The sequence below is a fragment of the Plodia interpunctella genome, chromosome 6, assembly GCF_027563975.2.
Source record: "Plodia interpunctella isolate USDA-ARS_2022_Savannah chromosome 6, ilPloInte3.2, whole genome shotgun sequence".
In the NCBI taxonomy this organism is placed as follows: Eukaryota; Metazoa; Arthropoda; class Insecta; order Lepidoptera; family Pyralidae; genus Plodia; species Plodia interpunctella.
Window position 1 is genome coordinate 7,804,725 of NC_071299.1, and position 19,693 is coordinate 7,824,417.

General features: G+C 33.3%; 1 protein-coding gene across 14 annotated transcripts in view; it reads left to right on the plus strand.

The window, feature by feature from the left end:
- The window catches only part of dnc (dunce), a 334,918-nt gene that overhangs the window by 301,972 nt on the left and 13,253 nt on the right, over nucleotides 1-19,693 (plus strand). For all 14 annotated transcript variants that reach the window (XM_053746307.2, XM_053746313.2, XM_053746314.2 and 11 more), the window contains one exon: nucleotides 8,075-8,187. In XM_053746307.2, the coding sequence (XP_053602282.1) occupies nucleotides 8,075-8,187 (113 nt within the window). The remainder of the gene's footprint in view (nucleotides 1-8,074; nucleotides 8,188-19,693) is intronic.

Consider the following 19,693-nt stretch of genomic DNA (forward strand, 5'->3'; position numbering starts at 1 on the left):
AAACCAGATCCCGAAATTATTCGCTTTCTATTTGTTGTTTTACGGGGTTTCGCTACTGTAGTGATTCTAAAATAAAAGTCCTTTGTAGATCAAAATCTGTTATTGTTTAGTGAAATAATTACTTCTTAACTTCGTAACTTTCCTTATGAAGTTTAACTTTTACCTAATCCCGAACAATGTAAATGCAGAAGAAAAGGTAATAATTTTCTTCTGGAATTTTCGCATACATATAGAGAAGCGCATAGGGTAACTTTCGTCCCGAAAAAAAGTACTAATGTTATGGAACATTGACGAAAGCAAAGCTACGGGCAAAAGGTAGTATTTTTCAAAGAAAGAAAATCATTGTTGACGATGAAAGATTGAGATAACATATTGTAATTTACCTTACATAATAGTACGTATAGTTCATATTAACTCCCTTCGTTTCGATCTAAAACTTGCACACTTATTTCTCATCTTTGATAGATATTATCAAAATTCTTAATCACCTCGTTAACTCAATCTGATTATATTAATATACAAATATTATGAATGTAGGTGTTCTCAATCCCAAGCTTATTTTCCTGTATTATTTTCCCTGATTCATTCATTATATGTGTCTGCGGCGTACGTACCTAATCCCTATGGTAATTCTCGGTACTGATACGCGGCCGTCATTATTATCAACAGATGATCTCGCTCTGTATGACTTGATATGACTCCGGATGTTTTGATTCACCATATTTTTGTAAACAACACCCTCCATATCACCATTGCGCAACTTAGCATTATGTATTTCTGTGTCCGTTATCACTTTACGCCAAATTAACTTGAAGGTCCTTATTATCTGTTTATTTCCTTATTTTTTAGTCTATAAATACGATTAGAAATGTAAAAATTCCGAACATACGTATTCATGAATAAATTAATCGAGAATCGTCCTAAAGTAACATTCAAGAATCTGGGTTAATTAAATAGAGATTTCCTTAAAGTCTTGTTCATTTGAACTAAATCAATTTACACGCCCATTAAACGGTATATATACGCCCATAATATTCATGAATAAATATCCCAAATAAATATTCACAAAAATTTATACTTTTTTCTATTTTAGTTGTTCTCTCGAGGCAGTATTTAGGGTTCAATTACTAAGTCAATGTTGTCTGTCCTTCCGTCTGCCCGAAATAGTATAGATTCCCACAGGCAATGTTAAGGTAGATCTATAGGTATACAATCCAATACGAGTTAGTTTTTCACGCAAAAGTTTTTAAAGTAACTATTACTCAAATTAATGCCAATATTTTCTTGATATTTATTAAATCCATTGTCTATATGAAAGTACCTACATTACATTTGAATGAATGTCGATATTGAAAAAATATTACGTCGAATATACACGTCATTTCTTTGTAAGCAATATAGTAAGATTTCAAAAATATATTTTCGTATTATTACATGGACAAAAGCGAGTGACTGAGCCCTTGTTTGTGGAAGATGCTTTGTAGGTAAAAGGGTGCTTGAAGATCTGAGGGCAAGCGGCAAGCGGGTCGATATTAAGGACTCTCACAAATTCTCACAGGAACGGGACGGTAAGACGATCGAGCAAAACCCATCAACAAAATTAATTCGAAGCGACTGCATACATAGTCTGCACGTTACATGTATGCATAGATTTAAAATCGTAGCGCAGACCGTTTCTAAAACTTTTTTCTTTCTTTCTCAACTTTTTTTTCTTTTCGTGTGTGCTTGTAGCCAATTTTACCAATGAGATTTATCTAGCTCTCAGTCTCAGTAGTTGTACAAGTAACTAAGTACTTGTTACTTAACGATTTTTTATTTTCCTATTTGCGCTTACGAAAAATGTATTTTTAAACTATATTTTATCTCTATAAATGTCATACTATAGTATTCAATGCATGAGTTGGCCAAGTATAAGTTATAAATCTTCTGTACATACTCGTAGATAAGAGCGTAAAGTGTCATGAGTGCATTGGTTTCGAGATCAAACAACATACAGACAGAAACAGTATCGTCAGTAGTGCTTTGAACTGTGGCTAAGTACATCGTTTTATTTAATTTTCTGATTGCTATTCCATAGGAAAAGACAAATTTATTTGATCGGAAAATCTTTGCTGATCGTGACGAAACAATTGTCACCTCCAATTACTGTCTGTTTCAAATCAGTTGGAGCCGAATATTAACAGTATCCTGCCGTAGCTGTGTCGGTTATGTATTTTAACTCCATTGCCGTGGTGATAACAAAGAGTGATATTACTGTTCCTGGTTTATCAAATTTTGCACAGAACAATTACGAAATCGGATAGCAGGTGTTTGTGTCTACGTGTAAATTTCGAGGTAAACATTCTCTCATCTATTTTGATGTAGATAATATTTTGGTTCTAACTTACTTGTCTATGCAAATTTCAACGCTGAACGTCTGAAAGTTTATGAAGTTTCACATTGTTGAGACGTGAGTTCTCTGAGACGTGACAGAATGTGTTTAAAGTGAATCAGATAAAAAACAAATTTCATCTCGTGTGACGACACGAACTGATATTTTCTGGAAATTAATGACAAACACTGACGAATCTAAACAACGTATTTATATTCCTAATATAAACATCATAATCATAACGTAAAACTTTTCCTATGTAATATAATTTAGCCTAAGAGCCAACGTTAAAAACGCTCTCGAAAAATAGCGTGCATTTGGAGCGTGACAGGTACTAATGAGACGACGCCGGTAACTCCCGGATTGCCGGATTCAAGTCGCCCGGGGCGTCGACGGCACGGCTTCCCGTCCGGACGGTGGAATGTAGGACACGAGCCATTATACACACACGTTTGGAATAATTGTATTTTGTTCAGGTAGAAGGCTGGGTTAAAAATTGTAAAATTCATCAGTGAATATATACTAGATTTCCGTTTCTTCGTGCGGGCTCTTTCTTAAAATTCCATATTTAAAATAGAATAAAAAATGACTACGCTTTTAGTTCCAGTATTCACATGACATTTGAAGTTATCAAAAGTCTGATGTGTATGAAAGATTGTAAGTTTAATGGACACGGTTTAAATGGACCAAATTATATTTAGTTAGCGCTCAGTTGTATCGTCAATATTTTAATACCTTCGTCGTATTTGCGTCATTCATTTTAATTGGAAGATTCATTGAACTTTTTGATGCTAATTTTACGACTTTGAACTCTATCATGAATTGTAATAAGAGACAGAAATGTACATCGCTAATGTATGTTTAAAATATTGTTCAGTTACACAACTATTAACAATATTGTTTGTTAAATTGCTAATCATAACGAATTTCTCAATCATCTTCTACCTCTTCACTCACATGTTCAGTTCAGTATAAAACCACAAAACTTACAATACAATACATAAGAGGCACGTTATATAATAACTTTGATTACAGCTCTGTAACTAAAATTTGTGCAAATATTTTTATACCTCTTTCATTAAAAAAATGACCTGAATTTTTAAATAACATGAACGAATTTCAGATAATATGTGTATAGATTTCGATGTTCCTAATTCGGGTGAAATGTAATAATAGTCTTATTAAAAGCCAGTTACGTTACATTGGGACAACGTTAGAGCTCCAATATAGCGACTAACTCGATTACATGTTCAGCACACGTGGACGCCTCGCCGGATCGTTGCGGTCGGCGATCGAATGCGTGTGCAATCTAGCCTTTTATTGCTGAATCTGAATATTTTTCAGTCTCTCCCTCTCTGGCTTTATAACTACGGAACATTTGTATGATCCAAATGGACTGGGACAGGAGCGCAGCTAAGCTGTTTCGTCCTTATTGGATGTCTTTAAGATCTTCGAGAACAGATGTAATAAAGAAATAAAATAAGATCATTTCAATTCATTAATACAGCACATTGAGAGGCAGACCGATGGACGGACCATTTTATCCCATCGGGAAAAATTCCTAAAATACGAACAACATAAAAAATGAAACAAACTCGACTCATAATCTTCAGACAAGAGAGACTGTGTATGCTCTATGCATACATTGGTATGTGTACTTCGTTACTGTGTGTGTTCAATTCGTCTAATTAAAATGTGCTAACCAATTTAAATTGTTCTAAATACTTCTGACGAGTCGAGGACGCAGCCATGATCTATATGTCTTTTGCAGAACTATTTGTTTCTTGTTACCTCAACTTGCCGGCGAAATTTTTTTTTATGTATAGAATATTTTTGACTAGCCTTCTCAGAAGGATTTGAAAAACCAATAAAATAATGTACGTAATATTACCGGGTATCCTCTACGTTTTATATTAAATCAATTTGATATATTTTCTCTTATGAGTTACGTGTACAGTCGAGAGCAGATAAACCTGATTCACATCTGTCCTTTCTGTACGTACGTCTGTCCAAGCTTACAAACTTTCGTATTTATTATATTAACATCACTTAGTACTTGGTTTAATTTCTTTCCTTCTTTTAGTTATGAGCGTGTGCTAAACATGCTAACTTTCAGGCTGCCTAAATGATTGGTTAAACCGTTGAATTTTAGCGTGCACTAGAATGAAGTTTCTAATTAAATTAAGTTTGAACATATATATCTAAATATAGCTGGCTATTCCTCATGGCTGAGGGTCGTGGTTGTTACGTGGAATGAAACACACACAAAAACTTTCTTGGCATTATTAATGGAGTGGGTTGCCATTGCCTTCTCTCCATTTCACACTCAGTTAATAAGAATCAACCAGTGTGCAGGTTTCCTCACGATGTTTTCCTTCACCGGAAGCAAGTGGTGGACGATGAAAACTACTATACATGAGTCAGATTGGTATACAAACTCATGTGGCACGAGTAGGATTCGAACCTGTGACATTTCCATCCACAGGCGGGCGTCTTAACCATTACTCCACCACCGCTTCTGCCTGGACACTTGTAACTATTTCTTTCAAAAATACCTATACTGAACGAGTTTCCTATATTAGGGCATTCGCTAATTTTTTGCACAAAAATGGTCATCTGTTACTGTATTAAATACCACCTATATTGTAGTAATAATATTGTTCTAAGATGCGAACGTTTAAATATCCCATCCAAATTTACGTCTTAATAGGTAATGTACTCATGTATGTTTGTTATTCAGGAACGTAAAATCTACGTAGTGGATTTTGATGTAACTTAGTACACCAATAGAATATTTAATGTCCCAAAGTTCCCACGTGAGCGGAGCGCCAAGGCGCTACCAGTATGTTATAATTTTGTTACGCGATATTTCTACCGCAGCCCAGTAACGATGCTAATTCGCTACCAACAGCATCTGGCCGATAACAAAATACCCAACAAGCAGTTCACATAATAATCTATTTATTGCACGGGTCACAGAGAGATCTCGAAAGTTATCTACTCTGTGACGTTCGTTATCACGGTCTGTACCCGTGCTCTTAAACGAAAAACATTGTCTAGTGGCGTAGCTATTGGAGGGCTAGATGATGTTATGTAAAGGGCCCTCAAGCTCAGAGGACCTCGAATCGTGTCCAGTGACTTTTTTTTGGTCATACATTCATCATTTCTCATAATAAATTTGATACAAGTTAGCTAAGTGGATATCAAACCTTTAGACCAAGGTCTATAATTACACCAATGTTTGCATAAAGTCCGCCCTTTTCACCCTTTTTGATTAATAAAGTTTACTTCCTATTCATCATTCCATGTAATAAACCTTACAGCTTAGCTTTTTGCACTAGGACTTATGGTTTCTTAAATACGCCACGGCTAAATCTGCTATAACTAGACCTTTAGACCTTCAACTTGACGCATCGATAAGATCGTATCAGAAGTGTGTCATGCCGGAACCGCTACCCGACATTCTGTTATCTCTTGGGGATATGGTATTTATAACTATATGTAAATTGCATAAATATGATCATATTCATCATTGTTACTATCAAAGCTGTCTAGCCTAACTATGATAATTCATCTATATCGGATAAATTCACGAAAGAAATGGAGAAGGAAATAGATTTGAACCAGCACATCGTGAGACTTTACTTGCTCATAACAAATTTTGTCATTAGTCGTCTTGCTTATAACACACCATTCTCCTTTAATAAAGTCTCTGCGATTATACCAAATTGCTTCCATTAATGTAAATGGCTACAGAAAGGAACTAGGGAACTTCATCTGTGGAAGGGCAAACAATAGGGTAGCTGGTAAATGGCTCCTGAAATTTAGACATAATGTTACATTTCCATTTTTAGATGCCAAAAAGGAATACGTCTTGTCAGATCTCAGTGAGGGTTTAATTCCTCTTTCATATGTTCCTTTCTCATGAATTTATTAGTACTTTTAAAAAGTTCTCCTTATACGTCTGTCTTCATTACATTCGAACAAATTACGACTGATAAAAAACATCCAACTATTAGAAAAAGTAGAAAAAATTATGTATTTGTAAATACTGCATATTTTAATTTTATTCAAAATACATAGGTAATTTGAATAAAATTAAATAAAAATATCGGGTAAATAATAAGAACATTCCGAAAACGAAGCGTATTTCTGATATGTACAATGAAACGTTTTATGAACAACCCTCATCAAAATTCTCTTTTATATTCACAAAATAGAGTCATGCAATTGAAGAGTTATTTACATACGAACAAAATTCTATGAAAAGGTTAACGAGTTTCGATTTAAGTTTGAAGTCTGCCTTTGGTTTACGAATTCTAAAATTGAAGTATTTATTCAATTCTACGAAAGTTTTTATTGAAAAGTATTGCAATCAAACGTGAACTCAATGTATACTTATAAAAACAATGTTGAGTTAGGTATAACACGAAAAATGAGGACTATACTTACTATTTATACTTATTCGAAAACTTTAAAATTGCAACTAAAAATGTACTATATATTGGGTACAAACTTAAATTGGTCAGGAAATGAGTCCCTCGTCTGAACCCTATCCAGAAGGTAGTCACGCCTGTCTTTTGCGCAAATACCTAGTTACAGTAACAACATCATTATCCCACGCCCTACCTTTACGCACATCTTAAAATATCTAACTCATACACCCACCACCTTGCTTCAATAAAAATACACATTCTCAGAATATTTATATTGAATATTATGATTTTCACAATCAACACGTTTTAGTGAGATTTAGATTTTACGAATCTATTTTATGATAAAAAAGAAGGTATATGTGAAATCTACAACTTAATTAATTTACAATATTTGCATTATTACAGTACAGAGATACTATTTTGCATATTCGGATGTTGATGTAGTAGCTTGCTTCTAAACCGAGAGGTCCCAGGTACGATCCCCGGTCGGGTCATGATTGAAAATGATCTTTTTCTTATTGGCCCGGGTCTTGGATATTTATCTTTATACGTATTTGTTATAAAATATAGTATCGTTGAGTTAGTATCCCATAGCACAAGTCTCAAACTTACTTTGGAGCTAGCTCAATCTGTGTGATTTGTCCTATTATATTTATTTATTTATTTATCCAAACAAATTGTCACAATGATTAAGATAATCATATTAATCCATAAAATAATACTAAATTTCGTAATAAGCACGTGCGGAGCCAAAGACGAAAATTATATTACATGAATATACTTAATGTGTTTAGAGTATGAAATTTGATTAAAGTAAATAAGGAGACAAAGAACAGCAAATTGCTGCGAGCAGCGCTACGCTCACAGCTACGAATTCGTATTTGCTACGAAACTTGCTACAACCTCTACACATTTGTTAATGAAATCACTTCACATTTTTGATCGACTTTTATGATCTGTGTGAAAAAAAAGCAGGTAGACTTTCTTTGGTCCCAAACTAGCATGAAATATTTTAAATCCATAGATAACTAAACTAAATAAAATATCAGATCGAGTTATGGTTCAGTATAATTGAATAAACTATGCATTGGAACTTTATTTTTTTAGTTTGCGTGGCTAATCGACTACAATCCATAAGCATAAGATTTTTGGGATTAATAGATTCTATGCCACGACACAAATTTAACCAATGCGAAACTCAAAAACTTTTATCGTTTTTTGTGGTTACTGTAACTATAAATGGCTAAAATTATTCCGTTTGTTTCAGACGAAGCCTACATGAAGCTGGCACTGGAGACGGTTGAGGAGCTGGACTGGTGTTTGGACCAGCTCGAGACCATACAAACACACCGGTCGGTCTCCGATATGGCTTCGCTCAAGGTAAGCATGCGGTTTGTACAGATTCACAACAGTATGTCACTAATACCGCACAGTATAAAAATTTATGCAGTAGTTGAAATCGGATTTAAAATGCAATATTGGAATTAATAGTTACAGATCGGACACTAATTTAAATTTAAAATTTCAACCACTTGAACGCTTCGATTCGTTCCAACGCGCGCGTTCTCTTTATAAATTTTCGACTGTCCCCGTGTCAAGCATCACTTGTGTTTTTAATTTGTGAAACGATCAATAGTACGCTTCATATTTTAAGTAATGATTTATGACGTGAACTGCGTAGTATATCTTGTGGGATTCTCTGAAAATGTGGAAAATGCAATTATCTCTCTCATCTCAGCTTGTTTATTATTACGTTCTTGTCTGTGACTAGTGGTCGCATTCTAAGGCACCTCATGCCACAATGAAAAACGCAAGGAAACGTAATTTTCAAGAAAATAAAGTCATGCCTTCAGTACTTTTTCCTCATTTGCTCCACGTGCCGTCGCTATGTATTTTAATATTACACGTGTAATGGCTACAATTTTAAAAGGTGCATTGCTTATTCAGACGCAAAAGGGCTATACAAAGGATGATGGTATGTTAGCCTGTCTTTCCGTATCACATATGTGTAAAATATAGGCGTATTTTAGCCAAAAAATTATATAGAACTAATAATAGCGACGGTCCAATAGTCGAGATTCCCGTCTGTGAACCGAAAGGTCCCAGGTTCAAATCCGACAGTTAAAGTAGTTTTGTATGATTAAATCCACTTAATTACCCCGACCCTCAGTTGTGGGAACACGACTATAAGGAAGGAACAATAATAAGAAGTATTAACTATTTGACATATTCGACCAAAACTTTCAGTATTTCATGATAACATATCTATGTGATGTCATAATCCTAAGCACATCAGTTAAGGCGTTATCAACGATAGTGATGGATACAAACTGATACATCGAGGTCTGCAGCTGTTGCCAAGTTGTATCTGTTACTGAGATTGATATATCTCTACGTAGATACATCAAGATGAGTACACAATCATACGGAGTTGATAAATGGCCGTTTACATTAGGTGTTTCAACTTACATAATTATAATTTCATGTTGCCATTCCGATTAGTTAATAATCAAAGAAGATATTCAGTTTTTTATGTAATGTCTGTATAATTATGTTCGGACGTCATATTTTTTTCTTAAAATTAATAACCGATATACTATTGTGGGTTCATTTATTTGTATATAAGTTTTATTTCAGCGAACGTATTGTCTCTTGGCGTGATACTGTTAAAAACGTAAGCTATTATTGCTTACGTTTTGTATTTATAAAAAATTAATCATTGTGCAGAACGTACAACTTCTTCTTCTTCAACATCAACCTACCCAAATTCATTGCAAACTCGCCGCTATTATCGCGCTATAGAGATTGATGTGCTGTTGACTGTGCAGATGTTTATTTTGTTTTACCTTTTGATCTTCTATTGTTTTCTAGTTTCTAGTGTGCCTAGACACTTTATGCTCAAACGACGCTAATTTACATATTATAGCAAGCTATAATGCTACTTCTAATAAATAATCGTAAATTTGAACATATAATTGACTTTACAAACGCCGCTATTGAACAACGCAAACAGTGCCTAACTGAATGGTAATTTTCTGTCGTCCTTACATTTCCCAATTTACCGAGTTGGAATTTATTTTCTACAGCCGTACCTTCGATCATACGTCAAAGCCTCTTTGAGCGGCAAACTTTTAATGATTTCACGAATAAGACAGACTTTTACTACCTACGAATTCTATAAACGTAAACAACATTATTTTCCTTTTAGATCGTAAGTTCTAAAGAGTCCAAATCCAATTTTCTATTTGAGATTCGCCTTTGGAATAGTAAGCATTTGAGAAACGTAAATGGTTTTCATCGGTCAACAATTTCTTTTGTATGCTTATGTACTTAAATATAAAAAAATAAAGTGCGGAATATGAAGAATTTAGTACTTAAAATGTGTGTTGCATATTTAATCACATTAAGTGTTTAACTTAACTACTTTCGAATAAGGGTAAAACCACTATTATCCCTAATTGTTTTGTAAAAGTTTATTTTTCTTTGTTCTTTTGTATGTTTATTTCGTGAGACATCGTGACTCAATTGACACAAATGCATATTGCAACTATATTATTATTCATTTTCAACAGACGACAAAGGTATTTAGGCGACAAAGTGCAACATAATTTTCGATTCTATAGTACCTTCTAAATTTTAATTCAACATCCTCAAATTCGTATGAGAGTAAATCCACGGGCCGTAGATAGTTTAAAATATTTGTAGTACTCGGAATCGCTAATTCATTTATACGAACGTCACTCAACGTTGTAGAATTGAATAACATTTACCACAATTTCGAATTCTGAAGAGCAACTAAAAATATTGTTAGCGGAAAGTTAACAGCGCAGTTGGTTTCACTCTGAAAGTTTACAATGCTTTCAGAGCCTAACTACGTGGATCGATGTATGTGACGTCACTATGACGCAGCTACTTGAGTCGAATGTTTTCGTGTTATTATACTATTGCAACATTTTTGCGAAATCCAAATCAATGTTTGTACTAAACAACTGTTAACGAACTGTTCACGTACTGAGCCATGCATTATTCGGAGAATCACGAGCAGTGTTTCCTTGTCTCAGAAAAAATCCAAAATCATTCGTAATTGTAATATTAACGTCATAACTCGCGCTAGGTTCAATTTTCTTCACTCTACCTCATATTTAGACTTTTGATAGAGTACTTTTTACTGGTGTAAACCGCGTTTTAATGACCGCAAATACAACTGGGGCCAACGACTTTACGTGCCTTCTGAAGCATGAAGGAGCTCAAAATAATTTTGGTTACCCATCCAATGACCAACGATTATGAGAGTGTCTTTACCGCCACTGTCAAAGACCGAGCGCGCTAACCACTGTATCATTAAGCTCCTCTATACTATATTATCTTATTATTGGGTATAGTCACTTACTCATATTACTTATTTCCACCCCAGCAAATAGTTCCCTTTCATATTTCTATGCCTTTTGACGTACTTGGGTTTGCCCGAAGATCTGTGATTCATTTCCTGTCATAGAATAGACTCGTATTATGACACGAGTAACCGTTATTTTTGTACCTATTGAAACACAGAAATTGATATTAGGTATTATACACATATGTCTATCCATTTATTGTCACCAAATATTGAAGGTTTTTAAGTTTAAGTTATATTAAAAGGAATATCATATGTAATTAATCAAAACATTTTTATATATCTAACATTAAAAGTCGTCAAAAATTATTTAGACAAAGGAAGGCCTAGCAAATAAAATTAATAATTTATATTAAACATTGATGATTAGCTTCATTTGAAATTTAAATCATCGGCACATGTAGATCCATGAATACGAAATGAGAACCTAATTGATTTCGTTTGTTCCCAGATTTTCATTTAAATACCTTTTATTGTTTTTACTTTGTCAAAAAAAACGATTAAAAGCTCAAAAATTTAGGTTTTAACATCAGAAAGCATTGAAAAATATTATTATTTTTTACATCTCAACTAAGTACAGCATAAAAATTATTAACAAAGGTAACTTTATATTTTCTTTGCGGATAGATCAAAGTGCTAAAAAAACAAAATTAAAATGTTTCCCAATTTCTATAATTATTTTCAAAATTTCTATTTTTAACCCCGACGACATAAGTCATAACTTTAACATGTCTGTGTATATGTATGTCTGTCCGTGTCATCGTAGCAGGCAAATGGCTAAACTTTAATCTAGTTTCCATTATTTGAAAGAGAAATTTAAAACCGCTAGCTCTCTTCTAACGGATGCCAGCAGCTTCGGAGTCGGTAGTTTCTTAAATATTTAAACATTTTTTATTTCCACAACAAGTTTATAGTTAGGTAGTTATCCTGCTTACAGAATCTCGATCACATGCAACGTCTACGTAAAAAGCCCATGCGGCCTTATCGATAGAGCAAATAAGCAATCTACGTAATATTTATCTATGCACAATCACATACGTACGAGTTTCAGGGCTGCGGATACGATTGAGGAAGCGACGTCACTACCAAATCAATTCCCGAGCATTTACATTATAAGTAAAATATTTATTCACCAGATTTTCCCTGCAATTAGCCGCGACCAACCGCTTTCCTAAAACTATTGGTAAAAACTATAATATAGTTTTACTATACTATATTTCAAACAAAATAATGTACTAGGTAGATAAAAGCCACCTGTATTGAGCAATTTTAATCATTTCTTCCCACTGGACTAAACAGCGATCAATATCTCCGTTTTTCCGCATAGCTCAAAATCACAGTATGTTGAACATTTCATCTCTCTCGGTTCTACTCAAATTATATTGCCATATCGCTTTCGCAAGGTCGTTGTTCGAACGCAAAATATTTTTCTGCGAAGATCTACGAAGAGAAAAAATATTTTCATACAAAATTTTTCATAGTTAAGTCGGCCACTTAACTATGAAAAACCACTTATCTGATATGATAAAGTTTTGGGGTAAGCACGACTGTTATTATTTTCAGAATTGAGTTGTTATCTTCCATTTCAATTGTAACACATTTGACAATTATATGACGTGAGAAAACATGCGTTTTGATCTCATGAATGGCCATCGATAAATCGTAGTGGCTTTTCCCATTTTAGAAACCGTTTAGAAACAGCTTAGCCTGTAGTGTACGATAGCGCATATTTGCTTAACACGTTTATCATACTATGCTAACAGGTCTTATTTTTACAACAACATTACACATATTAAAAGGCGAAAATGTGTGAAGATGAATATTTATATATTTGTTACACTTTCAATGACTAATGGCTGGAAAGTTTATGTAGGACAAAAATCATATTCTAATACTCGATGTTTTGTTCAAATTCCATAATTTGAAGACCATTCTTTCCTGGTATGACTAATGACTGTGACAAACTGACATAAACCCTTTAATATCTTAGGGTTAAATTGTTCGTTTGGTTGAACTTTAACTGATAATATGTGCGTGTCATGACATCGTTGACCTAAAGCTACTGCTGAAAGGCCCTCGGCCAATGACGCAAAACCGACTGGAAAAATAGATGACAACTATATGATTTATTAATACTTCTATTCAGTGTAAAGTCTTTCTATTTTTAGATCTACACTGGACGTGCCTTAGGGTATTTAGCTCGGACGTTTTGAAGAAGCGATTAGATTAACATTTAAATGAATCTCCATTTTATTTCATTCATACTAATCTTATTTAATAAACTATAAGTCTTATTGCTGTATTATTTTATTGTAATAAACACTTACACGGGCATAGATCATAAATTAATAGTTTATATATATTAATAGTTTATAGCACAAAGAAAGATAGAAGTACAATAACCTCTCTTTCCGAATTTTCATGTCTCCAAAAAATTTTATTACACAAAACTGATGACAAATTGGATCAGGGATATGGTTTATCTCGAAAGAGATATTAATATTGTTTAAATTTAAAATGCAAAAAAACATACGGATGTGGGATTTTAAACTCAGTTGGATTACAATAAGAATAAAATAGTAATAATATAATCACGTGCCCCATACACACGAGGAATATTATTATACTTAGATAATTAAATATTTTGATTAAGCACATCATTAGAATTAAAATAAATATTATATTTTACCTGTTAGTGGAATATTAACGCACTTGCTGTGTTTGTTATGTACTATATGACTCCGGAATATCAGGATTTAGTACCGTATGCCATTAAAATATAAATATATTAGTAGTTTTGAACACAAAGGGAGATAGAAGCACAATAACCTCTCTTTCCGAATTTTCATTATGTCTCCAAATTTTTTTATTACACTAAACTGATGACAAATGGGATCTAGGACATGGTTTATCTCGAAAGAGATAAATGACTATTTACGAGTAGCGAAGAAGCAATAGTACGAATGTTAAAAGAATTTTGTAAATCGGGGAAAAAAAGAATATTCCGAAGACACTACAAACAAAATTATAAACACTAACAACGTTTATATTTCTGTCCTTACAAGACTTAATATTTTAATTAAAATTTTAAATTACGTTGCTTAATTATTTTTATTTAAAGCAGGTACGAAATTTCTTAATACAACGATATTAAATTATTCATTTGATTGTACACAGCTGAATTTCATTTAGACACGCATTATGTGCGTTTCTATATAACTTTTGTACTTTACAAATTCTTTGTTTTTATCAAACTTTAAACATAAAAACCCGACTATTTGGTATAGCACAGATTCATGAAAAATTTGAACCTTCATGCGATTATTTTATTTCAATTCTTCTAGTAAATAATTAGATCTAAATAAATGAAATTATTATTATAGATCGAAGGGCGCCCTACGTTGGGCGTCATTGTCGAGGTTTTATCGTGGGTTGGATAGTAAATAGGCACTAGGCAGTAGATAGTAAAGTAAGTTTATAATAAAACTTAAGGTAAGACCTAGAATAATTAAATATAAATTAAAAATCTAAAATAGAGATTAGGTGATACGTTATATATATTCATTCACAATAAATGGAGCACTTACCCTTATTGGGTCTGTTCTTATTATTTTATTTAATGTTTATAAATTTATCACGGCCACCCTCTTGCCTCGCTAGCTTGATCGTAATGTTTACGCGTCAAAGTGTTCGAGCGGATTTAGAATTTTAAAATTTATGACAGTAGATCCAAATGTGCCAGCGCAGACGAAATACATCGAAAGAGATTCCAAACAAAGCGTAGCTGCGTTACATACTCCTGGAGTGATATATTTTCATTTATTCCTCAAAACACTAATTTTGACTGGTGCGCTAAACGGAATTCTTAAGGTGCGATTCCCAATACTGAGCCCAATAAATGGAATACCTAATTTCTAATAATAAATTTGAACATATAAAACACTATGTAAATATTATTTTTTACATATCGTAAACTACATATTAATTTGATCGCGCACTACAATAATCAGTCATAAATACTCACATAATAATATCAATCAATGAAGGCACCTATAAACGTATCACACTTCCTGAACACTACTACAGTAAACAATCGTTAATGTTTCTGTTTACTATTCTGAACTTTTGGCCACTGATAAAATCACTATGGTGCGTTGTACGCGGGCCCGCACCGCACGCTCCAACGGTCACGTACGCACCAGCGAGGCCGCCCGCCCAGATGGCTAAAATCAATCCCATTTCAACAAAATATCTCGCTAAGCCAATCTCCGATGAAAATTCATCAACTTCATTTAAATTTTCTTTCATAAAAAAGTCGGCCTTATCTTATAGTATTATTCATTCCTTTTTAAATTTTGAGGTCAAAGCAACAACTGACCCGCAATTCCCACGGAAGCGGAATCCCGCACCGCAACTAGTCTCTCTATAAATCTACCTGAAACGTCTTCAAAGGACGACGAGGGATATTTTCCACAGCACAATACGGCTTTGGTTTATTTATTCCACTTTGCCGGATTCACCTCAGATTTTTCTCTGGAATCGAGATTTTGCATTTCTTATAATGGGGAACCGTTTCAATTTTTAATCCGCCGCTGTAATGCTTCATAAAGGGCTAGGGTTTTTTTATTTATGATAAAAGATGACGACATCATTTCAATTTGAATTGTACGTATACTAAAAAAATAATTTTAAATTGTTTAATATTTAATCGACTTCCAAATAAAGTAGGTATATGGACTTATCTTAGAAATAATTCTTACACGTGTAACATCAATTTAAATAATATGCTTGATGAAACGACCAAATAATAATGGATTACAATTATATTTGATCATTTCATCAAGCATAATAATGTGATGTCTATCAAATCTTAGATACGAAAATCCGGATATTGAAGTCAATAACGGCAGTCACCTGTACCGAACATCAGCCTTCGCAATAAACATCAGGGAAAATTCAAATAATGTCCAATAACCACTAAGTTTCCGCCAGAAATGAGAGTATTTTCGTGGAAATAGCAATTTTCAGACCTTTTGATAAAGCGACGGTGGCACAAAATTTGTTTATAACTACGTTAGGCCGTCTCCAGTGTTTTAGTTTGGATGAATTTCATTATATTTTATTTTGTAGTTTATGTAGGAAAATATGCCCTGGAGTGATTGAAATCTGAAAGTAACTAACTACATAATAATTTCTTATGGGACATCTAATCACTTAGTCTGCGTTGGCGGAAGTCATTTCTCAATGATATAATGAGCATTGTTTGCTTACAAGTGACGTGTGAAATCATCCATAAAACATTATTCCATTCATATTATGTTTCTGTCACGTGAATAAACTTATATTTTAACCGAGTTCTTTCGCTTTAAATTACAAAAACCACAGTATCCGTATGAAAAAATTGAAAGAATCCTTGAAAATGTCGATCCCATATCACGTGGAATCTACGTCACATCCATGGAGGGTTACGGCACAAAATGACCTGGTTAGAGAATGACGTCTGTGACGACCTCACGCCAGCTACCGGCGCCCGCCGCCGGCCGCCCCGAAGGTTGGGTACAACGGGAACAATACATGCGAAACATATGCCTATGTACGGTGAGCACGTCAACCTAATTTATTGCAAATTCACCTCTATCGCCGGAACTTTATGTTGTTCCGTGCAATGTAACTTAAACTATGTGTAAAGCGCGCATAGTTATTTTGCAGATAGTCCCGACTTCGAACGTTTCCTGAATGAAAACTGGAGCGTTCATTGTCGTTCGTTTTTCCAATGTTAGTGTATACTGCGCTTTATTAATTGGAACGCAGCTACACATAAAATTAAATTCCTGTCTTTGAGTTTTATTGAAATACAGGTTTAAAAGCGGCTTATTTATTCACCGAGTTAATTAAGTCAATAGGATCAATTTTCAAACGGAAGATAAGCTCCTGTCCCTTTTTAATTTTTTCATTATTCATATTTGTCATTTAACAATTGTGAATAGGATTGGTTATTCTAGGGTTGTTTTACCTATGGGTATATGAATGCATTTAATTAATAGTTAATAGTTTAAACTATAAACGAGCCAAGAGCAACAGATAGAAGGAGTAATATTTTAATTATTAAATTTATTGAAGTATTTACTTCAACTTAACCTTACTTTAAACTTAGTCAAATTACTGGAATTTAAACAATAATGAGTTAGTAATGTTGATATAATGGAAAATCAGTCTTACAATGTCATTATGAAGATTAGGATTTTGTCATAATCTTAATGATCTCGCATTGTAAAGCCGAGCCTCGAACAATAACTGAAAATTTTCCACGTCTGACAAAATTCCGTGAAAGTATACTGTTTACGACAATAGGGGTATTCTGTTAAAATATTGTTTTAAATGTTGTTCTACGAAATAAAAGAAATTTTATATATGTGAGGTGTCGCTAGTGTGCTGGGAGTAATCGCCTTAAAATTTTGAGTTAAATATTTTTTATCAATCAATTTTAAAGCTAGTTATCAATATATTTGCTTACTCAGATATATGTAAATTTAATTGAGATTCGAGGAAAAATCTTATCTTATTTGGAGCTCCCGTATATACTGATGAGTTTTGTTGACCGTAAGCAACTGTTAGATAAGAAATGTGAATAATTAATCAATTCGCAGAAGCTGTATATTATGTATCGATGCAAAACAAACTGTGCTAATATCTCGAGACTTAACAGTAATTCTTTGGGTATCTTATCTCCCACATTACGCATCATCTAAAAATTATAATTTATACCTTAAGGCTCAAATAAATATTCTCAAGGTATTATTAATTTGATGTACTTTTATTTAATGAGTAAATTCCTATGGTCGATGTAGCGAAACGTTTTCAGGGTACAAGTAGTAAATAGTAGTAAATCTAGAACTTCGCCATCTCTCTCTTTCATCCTGTCGTATTGACACGCTTTACTTTTCAACTGGAAAGCCCCAAAACCCATGTTCCAATAAATACAAAAGTTCATCACCTGTGATTTTAGGACCAGCCACCTGCTATGTCAACCGTATCTATAATATTGTTGCTTTGTCTAGGTATTAGGTTCTTAGATTGGGTTCAAGAAGCCCCTTCATTATCCCGTAGCTGATTTATCATAGTTTCTTCTTCTTTACCTTTTTTCCATTAATCTGAGGTCGGCACACTATGTTAACTCCTTTCATTTAACTCTATGACTTTTCATTTCACTCAAAGTCATTCTTATTCATACTTTCTTTGATACAATCCGTCCATCTATTCCTGGGTTTTCCTCAATTCCTGACACTTTTAATATCCATTATTATTATCATAAATAGTCTTTGATATACGATCGCATGGACCTTATTGCCCTGTGTAACTGAGATAAATATATATGAGGCGGCTCTCGCATGTCTATTGTCACGTCAGCCTCTTGTAAGTCCACGTACTACGTGTTGAACAACATGATTCAATTTTTCATAAATAATTATCGCCTATTAATCTTGTTATTAGATTTACAATCCATAATAAAACCGTACCGTAATAAAGCTTCTATTTTTTTTTAACTGAATAAATAAAAATAATAACTGAGTAAATAAATAAAAATAATTTATTTCAGGCACAAATCTATCTTTACATTTAAATTTGACACAATAAAATATGAAATATTAAAATAAATGAATTGTTTAATTGTTTGAATAATTACACATATGTGCATAAATGTAAAAGTATAACGTTTTATTTAATTATTTATAAAAATCTTTATATAATAATTATTAATAATAAAAAGAAAATACATAAATATATTCTTATTCTCGATGTTGCAGGCTACAGAAATTACTTTTTCAACAATTTTAGATAGTTAACAATAATTTACAAAGGCGGTCACACATTGCGATGTCAATTAGAATTGAATGTTCTAAATTACTTGAAACATAACTTCTTCCCGCAGGGCAAACGGAGCCCTTTACCTTCGTTACATTTACCATTATACAATTTCTACGAACTAGATCATTACCTTTTACCGTAAGTAGGATTAGTTTATGCGGAGCTAATGGCTATGTGCAATGTAAGGCAATTAAATTTAGATTGTGCCGTGAACTGTACACGTGTATTTTATCCGTGACACGGTTGGTGGTTTATATTTGCTATAAATAATGCATTAATCATCACACAATATTATAAAATGAAGTCCCCTGTCACGTCTGTCTGTATGAAAGGTATAAATTCAAAGGGCTTGTTTAATTTTCAAAAAGTTTGCCTTATAATACTAAATTAGAGCAATTGAAGACGTGCATTGAGATGTGAATATAAATCCACATAAACTATAATATGAGTAAATAGCTACGAAAATAGGTACATACTTAGTTTATTTTTTACAAGCTGTAGAGGACGTTACAAAATGAACGAAAGTCGCCGTTATGCCTTCGTTTTTTAGAGCAAACAACTCCAAAAATATTATGTAACTTGAAATATATTTTTCAAGTATTTTATTCTATTGAATCGTGCATATTC